The sequence below is a fragment of the Gadus morhua genome, chromosome 12 (assembly GCF_902167405.1).
Source record: "Gadus morhua chromosome 12, gadMor3.0, whole genome shotgun sequence".
Classification (NCBI taxonomy): Eukaryota; Metazoa; Chordata; class Actinopteri; order Gadiformes; family Gadidae; genus Gadus; species Gadus morhua.
In genome coordinates, this window is record NC_044059.1 from 22,575,516 (window position 1) to 22,584,684 (window position 9,169).

At 44.5% G+C, this 9,169-nt stretch overlaps 1 protein-coding gene across 1 annotated transcript; it reads right to left on the minus strand.

Moving 5' to 3' along the window:
* Positions 1-4,183: 4,183 nt before the first annotated feature.
* s100p (S100 calcium binding protein P) lies at positions 4,184-7,348 on the minus strand. The gene is made up of 4 exons (XM_030373277.1): positions 7,239-7,348; positions 5,873-6,043; positions 5,473-5,668; positions 4,184-4,493 (listed from the first exon to the last, which is right to left on the minus strand). Exons 1-4 carry the CDS (start codon positions 7,286-7,288, stop codon positions 4,209-4,211), a joined length of 702 nt encoding a protein of 233 aa, XP_030229137.1. The 5' UTR covers positions 7,289-7,348; the 3' UTR covers positions 4,184-4,208.
* Between the last annotated feature and the right edge of the window lie 1,821 nt (positions 7,349-9,169).

The following is a 9,169-nucleotide window of genomic DNA, read 5'->3' on the forward strand; positions in this document are numbered from 1 at the left end:
TTGGTTTGGCTTTCTTTTGAAAAATCGAATCCTGTTGTCCAAGTTGAGAACAGTGTTGGAAGCAGAGAGAAACTGGCACAGCCCTCTGAGGTAAACCAGGGGCACGCATAATCATCAAGAGTTCTATATTTCAAAACCAAGGTCTGTCTGCTGTCAGTCTGCTCGGAAGTAATTACTGTCTAGAAAGCCATGTTGTGGCTTCCATAAAAGTAATTCTTCCTCATGACAGAGACTATCATACTTGTTCCTTGTTCCGAGAAGGTCCTTTGTGTAAAGGAAGTATTTCCATGGCTCGAGACAATGGTTTCATTCTGTTGATTGTTTTTGCACAACACTTGGTGTTTGACTGTGTACCTCTGGTTTCTGGAGGACTGTTATCCGTGGCTGTGGTGCAATTAGTTAGATACTGAAACCTGCACTTTTTCACAGGAGCCATCATTGTTGTTTTTCTACTAGTTTCTGCTCATATTGAGGTAATGAATATGTGTCCCTGTACCGGGAGGAAGATAAAGTACGTTTGATCACTATTCCAGCCAAAGGTCTGTATCTTGTCATGTTAACAAACGCAATGCTCAAAAGGACCTGTGTCCTAGGAGGTTGTATTAAATCAGTATAGGCTATAAGGTGTTAAAGCTTCATTCAGATTCACTCAGTCAGGTGTGGTGTTTTGTACTGTACTCTCAGGTATAATCTACTGTGAGAGGCACCTGGAATCAATAGATCAAGTAGGGTAAATACACCAACATATTAACAGCACATCTTTATAGAATGAATGGGTCAGAAATGTAGGGCTCAGAGGAAAATACCCCTCCATTTAGAAAAACATTAAATAGGAGTTATACTTTTGTATTAGAGAAATTGTAAGATTGTATTCTTGCCAAAAATAACAATTGTTGTACATTAACATGTACAACAACACTTTTTAATTGATTATTTAAAATGTATACATCAACATGGTTGATCCAACCCAATGCACTTATTCACCAGCCCAGGGTGGCCTTGTGCCACTTCCAGATCGCTCGGGTTCCATTGGCACAATGTTCTGGCAATAAATAATGTACTTGTCTGTAGCTAAATATGAATGTGGATATTGCTGTCCAATAGTGTAACAGAGGCTAAAGAGAGGCTCAGGAAACACATAAAGCTACCGAGACGGTAAAGTGTTGATTTGCCATGTCGTGTCCTTGACATTGCAACGCATTCACAGTGTGTGTAGTGACTGTAGTTGGTCCGTAGGGCTGCAGAGTGTGAGCAGTATGGTAGAGTAAGCTGTGATGCTATGGGCACGCAGCATTTAGCGAAAGGTTTCTCACTAAGTCACAGCTAGGCCAGCTGTCACTGCACGTCATGATCCCACCAAACAGCTGACTTGTGTGTTTGTGTGTGTGTGTGTGTGTGTGTGTGTGTGTGTGTGTGTGTGTGTGTGTGTGTGTGTGTGTGTGTGTGTGTGTGTTTGTGTGTGTGTGTGCGTGTGCGTTTGTGCGTGTGTGTGTGTCTGTGTGTGTGCTTGTGTGGTGTGGGTGTTTGTATTGGATGGAAGTGGACCGATAGCAATTGGGTGCAAGAAGACAAACTGATTCGGCTTAACTCTTTACATTTCACAATGTAAGGAGTGATTCCATGTATTGTGCAATATTGACCATGCACGTATCGTCCACTTTCATTCATAAAAAATTGGACATAACATGTTCAGTTTCTTTACCTTATTTTAACGTGTATAAGAGGGCATACAGTAGCTCATCGTATGCCACAGAATAAGAGCCTATTGTATAAATGTATATAACGTTATGTTATATAGACTTCAGATTTACTCCTCCATTAACAGGAGCGACACAGAACAATGTCCTTGTGAACCCCCTGTTGCAATGTGTACACACACACAAAACCACACGGACACACACACAAACACACAGACACACTGACACACACCCACAGACACTCACACAGACACCTAAACACACACACAGACAACCACACACAGACACACACAAACAGACACACACACACACACACACACACACACACACACACACACACACACACACACACACGCCACACACACACACACACACACACACATAGGATTAAAGGTTTCATAGCTGAAATACCTTTCTTCCCCCTGAGCAGCAGTAAAGCCTGAATGTCCTCCATGGACTCATTATCTCTCGCTGCACTGTGTGTGTGTGTGTGTGTGTGTGTGTGTGTGTGTGTGTGTGTGTGTGTGTGTGTGTGTGTGTGTGTGTGTGTGTGTGTGTGTGTGTGTGTGTGTAAACCTCGGCCCGGGCGGGTCCGAGGTGTGGTGATTGACGGTGTATACCACCGCCACCCACTGAGTGGCGACGAAGAGCATCACTCTCTCCCCAATCAGCGGGATTGGGGGACGCCTGGCCGAAAGCCGAGGAGCCATTTTAAGAGGAGCACGAGGACTGACATTGGGGGCAGACCAGGAACGGGAGCGAGGATGAAGGAAGCGCTCTGGAGGAACGGGAGCAAGGAAGGAGGAAGCGCTCTGGAGGAACGGGAGCAAGGAAGGAGGAAGCGCTCTGGAGGAACGGGAGCAAGGAAGGAGGAAGCGCTCTGGTCCGCGAGCGGCTAGAGGCCCACGGAGGCCCTAGAGACCGAGAGTATCATGTATTGTCTCAGCTATATGCAATAAATGCCGAATGAGGCTTTAACCCTCACTGAAACTTGTGTTTCTTAACTGGAACCCGGCTCATTGGGGTAGCGGGTTGCCACAGTGTGAGTGTGAGTGTGAGTGTGAGTGAGTGAGTTTCTTTCGGTTGGGAGTGGATGAATAAAATCCAACAGAATAAGATTGAGGACATGGGATTTGGAGCCTGAACATGTCCAAAGATTTCCGGGGTAAAATCCAGAGAGTCTTCAGAAAAGAAAGAGAATAATCTAAATCCTTCCAGGCCAACTAATATTCAACTATATTCACAATTATAATTATATTACTGTTTTTCTGTTTACATTATTACCCAAATGGAGTGCACATGCCCTGCTTGGCAAATAGTCACGCTCTGAGGGGGAGCAGCTGCCAGAGAAAAACCTAAAGGAAACAAAATGCAATGGCTCCTTTTTGTACACCCTACTGAGTGGAGGGTAGGTGTTTGGAACCTCACATCAATTGCCTTAACTCCATCTTCAACTAACTTTCTTTATTATTTTTGATCAGATATTTGGCCCTTAAAACACTGATTATTCAAAGAAGAGGGGATACACAACTTTAGATCTTGGTCATGTGAGATTTAAAGTTAAAGAACATTTTACAGCTGCCTGTTGAAATTGACTCCTTACTAGATAAGCTGTTTTATTTAACCGTCCAAAAAATCCTAAAGGTGTCTATCTATTTGTCTGTATCTATTCCCTCCTTGCCCATCCATGCAAAGAATGTTTTTTGGTTTTGTAAGATACTTTGGATAAAATCCTCTGCAAAATGGCCGACATTTCGTCATTATTGTCTATCCCCCTGCTCAAGGACACCTCGACACTCAGCTAGGAGGAGCCGGGGATCGAACTAACAACATTTCGATAACCAGCCAACTTGCTGCACCTCCTACCCACTTTCTTGTGTGACTTCTGAGGTATTTTGTAGCATATCAGGTTTGACATAGCCACCCAATCGTTTTCTGGAACTTCACTGCTATACGCTATTTTAATTAAATATTGGCCTTAGATTTTTCAATTACATTATTATTATCATAGTTGCTGTTGTGTGTCGTAATAGTTCAACCAACCAGTTATAACCTGGAATCGAATAGGAAGGGGTTTAGTTTTCTTTTCTTGCCTTAGGTCTTTTCATATCCTCGTCGGCTAGTGAAAGTTCCTGTAAATTTTGCCTTGGGCCCCAATGTCACTCAGTCAAATGACTGTTAACAACAGACATCGCATATCAGGTCCATCCACTGCAAATCAAACAAATCTTTGGAGCGCTGCATTCCATGAAATTCATGTCCAGTGTCCAAATCATTTGAAGTTGCATAGTGATGGTGTTTTAAGACTGCCATTGAGATATGACTTTGGTAGCTCCCTGGTGTGCAAGGTGCAGTACATCAACCAGGTACAATGCATGGGCCTCGCCGTCGCCTTTGAACTTCTCCTCTCGACAGAGCCACTACCATGGCTTTGCTTCCCCCCCCCCCCCCCCCCCCCCCCCCCTCAGCCCCCAATTGTTCTTGTGGCGCCCGGGAGGGTGCATTCAATCCTCATCTTTTAATTCGGCTCAGCTGCTCGCACATGACGGACAGGTGTTGGGTGAGCTTGACCATGGCGATGATGATGCTGCCCACGATGAAGGTGCAGGTGGGCCAGAAGAGGGAGTGGAACACCGCCACCTGGCCGTAGATCTGGGTCAGGATGGCGTTGTCCGCCCGGTCGTCTGGGTCCACGAAGCAGAGCACGGTGCGCTGGGAGCGGAGGCGCTCGGATATGTTCAAGACCGTGGCGTGCGTCGCGGCGTAGTCCTTCTGGCACTTTGGCACATAGAAACACTGGAGATGAGAAATTGAGGAACAGGGTAAATGGTAAATGGACTGCATGTATATAGCGTTTTTTAATCAAAAGCGCTTTACAACCTTGGCTAACATTCACCCATTCGTGCACACATTCACACACCGACGGCGGCGTCAGCCATTCTAGGCGGCAGCCAGCTCGTCGGGAGCAGGTGCCTTGCTCAAGGACACCTCGACGCTCAGCTAGGAGGAGCCGGGGATCGAACTAGCAACATTTCGATAACCAGCCAACTTGCTGCGCCTCCTACCCACTTTCTTGTGTGACTTCTGAGGTATTTTGTAGCATATCAGGTTGGACAGGTTTGACATAGCCACCTAATCGTTTTCTGGAACTTCACTGCTATACGCTATTTTAATTAGATATTGGCCTTAGATTTTTCAATTACATTATTGCTGTTGTGTGTCGTAATAGTTCAACCAACCAGTTAAAATCAGGAATTGAATAGGAAGGGGTTTATTGTTCCTTCCCATCCAAACCCACTCTTGATTTGACTATAGTACACTATAGTCAAAGTATCTCTAATTCATTGAAATGTTCAGTAGGTCCTAATCAACCTGTATCTTTCTTTTGGGATAATATTTCATTTACATTTTGTCAAAAAATTATATTGTTATCGCAAGTACACCTGTCAACAGGAGTGAATAAACCTGAACCTAAAGCAACAAAGTTCTAAGTGGCCAGCCACTTAAAACATCGGAGGAATGCCTTTCGATGGCATTGACCAAAGATATGATATGTCCAGGTTATTTTAAGCCACGAGTCAGTCGACACGTTTAGCATTGCTACTCAAAATCTGGCATATAAGTACAACAAGTAAATTTTGGGAAGTATACATTCTCTGCAACTGCATTGCAACGACTGGGTTTTACACCTGTCTTTGTTATCTTGGGCCGCTCCCGGGCCACCTCCTGCTCCTAGAAAAGCCTTTCCTGTGCCGCTGACCCCGTCCTTACGCACCTCAGGGTTCCTGTCCTGGCTCTCCTCGTTGTGGGACAGGCGCACCACCTTCCCCGAGGAGTTGAGGCTGACGTAGACCTGGAGGCAGGGGTAACGGGAGCTCTTCCAGCACTCGGCTCCGCAGCTGAACGAGCAGTTTACGTCCCACACGATGGTGGCGTTCACGATGACGCATCTCGATTCCTCTGTCCACACGCTGACGAGAAGGAGAAGAAGAGGAAGAGGAGGAGGAGGAGGAGGAGGGGTCATTCTGGGTCTGTGTGGCCCATCGTAGGGTCAGTGTGGGGAGCCCCTTCTCCACACATCACATTATATTTTGTAACTATACATTTTGTAACACTAAACAATTAATTAGTCTAAATGTTGGGATGGATTTTATTGTGTAGCCGACGGGTACTACCTGTCAGAGTAAGAGCGCAGTACGGTGATGGCCAGGACAAAGTACATCATGAAAGAGACCAGCACCATGCCCAGACCCAACAGGATGGCTCGGTCCTCCCCAGCCCTCAGAGCCGTGACCGTTTTCCTTTTGTCCAGCACGTCGTAATCGCGGCTCTTACGGTAGTTAGGTCTGAGGGGAACACATCATTGGATCACGTGGTGTCATGGTAACCATTTCCCAGGGCTGGTCCCACTGACCTGGCAGATCAGCTGGTCAGCCTTTGATCAAAGCTCATGATGAACGATGCATATCACAGCTATTGTGTTGGCTTGGGAAAAATGACTTGGGTGACTTGAGCTGGTATGTTTGAGTGAATAATGGTTTGATGGAAACGGCATTCCAACAACGGCATACAACAATGGTGCTGTCAAATGAATGCAATGTCAACTGATATGTGTCCCTGCGGTCTGGTCATTACGCCTGATCTGCAATCCTATTATAGTGTGTCTTTCAGGTGAGAGATGAGACTCTATCGTGTGTGTCATTAGACTAGCGTGTTCAACCTGAGGTCTAGTTGGTACGAGAGTGTATTTGCAGCAGGGGCATGGCATTTTATTCTTGACATAGACACATTTTCAAAATTATAGATGATTCCGAAAATTAAAAGGTGGTTTTGTATAGAATAACAATATAATCAAATATACATCTGTTTCTACTTCTCGTTTAGTGTGTCTATGCACTGTTCAGTATGAAAGCATTCCTCTCTATATGTATTGTATAGGATGTCTGTATGACACATACTGTCGATGGAAGTACATAGGGTTCTTGTGACAGAGTACATAGGGTCTTTGTTGTGGTACTTTCAAATGGTATGCATCAGAAGCCTGGGCTTTTTTCAAACATTGTGTGGCTCTGTTTATTCCATCATGTTTTCCATTATATGTTTTCCATTGTAATCCAAGGATGTTTTGTGTTCATTCGCGTTCTTTCCACTGTTTCCCAGTGGCCATGGCCTTCTTGCAGCAATAACTGAGTATGAAGGGGCGCTGGCATCCTTAAGTCGGGTCTGCATGTGAATTTATCTATTTATTTTTATTTTTTTGAGCTGGTCCCATAGGGGGTTCAAGACAATTAAGTGGTACACCTAAAGTCAAAAGTTGGGAACCACTGCATAAGTCGACAGAAAAGTTATCATTGCACATGAGGTGACAAAAGGGACATAAACATATTCAGTGTTGGTGAAAGTAGCAGATGTAATATAACACTTTTCAATTGCAGTTCTATAATACATAATATAGTATAATATAATATCGATAATAATAATACATAATTCTGGAAAAGATTTATTACAAAGAAGTTGTAATCACCAGACAATTCACATTACCTCCTCTCACTTCCTCCTTGAGGGCCCTTACTTCCTGCCCAGAGGAACATACTCTCTCTGGTATGTGGGAGTTGCACTCCTCCGTTACTGTTCACACTCACCGGTTCAGACCACCTGCCAAGTACAGAAAATCAGTTATAGTAAACCCCACAGACTTCTAGGGTTAGAGCCCTGTTTGAAAGACTTCGTAAAATCCTGTCCCTTTACTCATAGTCTTGGTGAGTAAAGGGTGCTGTGCAGAGAAATGCCCCCATAAAAATGATCTTGGGGATCAATAAATGATCAAACACCAACATCAGGCCAGCTATCCATATACCCGTTGGTTATTGTTTTTCGGTGATGGCCAGCATGTATATAGCATGTAAATGATCAAAAAGGGCCCAATGAATCAATGCTAGCTTTAGCCCTGTCTGTACTAGTCAATGACTGGCCCTTGCCAATAGAGGACCTTCCTGAGTTTCTCTTGCTATTTTGCGGCTGTATTCCACTCGCCATCGATTTTTCCACACGTGTGTTTTAAAGGCGGGCCAACTTCCGCAGTGCTCCATTAGATTAATGTTCCTGAGGATCAATTTTGCCCTCGGGTCGCTGGTCAACACTAGGCGACTTAGAACATGTGGAAGTTCACAACCAATGAATCCTCTAAAGGTCGTCTGCGCCTTTTCAGAAAACCCGCCAAATCACTCAGACACATCCACTCAGCTAGACTGGAGTAAGGTCCGTGTAGCCATGATTAGGTTATTTGCATTAATATTTAGATACAAACTATTTGTGTATATTTTGTATGTTCTTTTCATCTGGGATGATTAATATTCTATTCGATCTTACACTAGCGGGAATTCTGTTGGCCGTGTTATAGAGAAGTAGTCATGTTTCATCTTCACAAGTCAACGCCTAAGTAGAGAAACTTAATAAACATTCTACAAACTTTCTCTCTTTAATGAACGGCGCAGTCATTCCTACTGAAACGCACATTTCAAGCCTGCGTTTTTGAGGTTTAGACAAAGGAACTGATGCTCTGGTTGTTAAGCAGCTGTTTAAGCCATCAAGAATTACTAGGAAGAAAATGATGGGTTGGTGTCTGATTGTCAACATTCAAAACTAAACATTCAGTACACTCTCAGGAAATATTCACAGAAACCAGTTCCCGATTTAAGCCTGGTATCTTTCCGATATTAGCTACGCCATAGGCCTGTGTCAAATGACTGCTTGTCAACGCAATTCCAATAACCGTACCATCACTGTATAGTGTGGAGAAGACGGACAGCTGGTCGTTCCATCAAAGAGGTTGATGGTGGTTCCTGGTGCTTGATGTCACCTTTTGGCAGCGCTTACATGCCTTTAGATGCCTTACTACTGAGACTTTGGCGTTGTCTTGTTGGGCTGTGTTTAGGTTCAGATGATATCAGCTGTGTGTGCAAGGTCAGGGTTTGTGTCGGGAGAAAGTAAAATGGGCTGCTTGATGCCCTGTTTACCCTAACCTTCACCTTATCTCTGAACTTTTACATTCCTAAGTTCTCATGTTGTGATTTTAGGGTATGGGCCTTGCATGCATGCCTGCATGCCTGTGTGTGTGTGTGTGTGTGTGTGTGTGTGTGTGTGTGTGTGTGTGTGTGTGTGTGTGTGTGTGTGTGTGTGTGTGTGTGTGTGTGTGTGTGTGTGTGTGTGTGTGTGTGTGGCCTTGAAGGTGTGTGTGTCTGCATGTCTACATGGTGTATGATAATGTCCGTAACACATTTTGGTAAAAATAGAGTCCTCCGTTGAAACGAGGCTGGTGATGACGGTGATCAAATGTTAACCATCTCTAAAACAAGAGGTCCTCCCAACCCCTCGCAGAGAGGGAGACCAGAGAGAGATTGTTTTGCACTGTGACCAGGTGTTACCAATCCCGCACGTAGGCAATATACCAAAAACCTGGAAAGTTCACAGCT

Excerpts from the sequence above, each read along its gene's own strand:
- s100p (XM_030373277.1), bottom strand. The coding sequence starts at position 7,288 with ATGTTCCTCTGGGCAGGAAGTAAGGGCCCTCAAGGAGGAAGTGAGAGG. Across the intron at positions 5,669-5,872 it reads CTGCGCTCTTACTCTGACAG|CGTGTGGACAGAGGAATCGA; the intron begins GTAGTACCCGTC and ends CCTTCTCGTCAG. Across the intron at positions 4,494-5,472 it reads GCCAGGACAGGAACCCTGAG|TGTTTCTATGTGCCAAAGTG; the intron begins GTGCGTAAGGAC and ends TCTCATCTCCAG.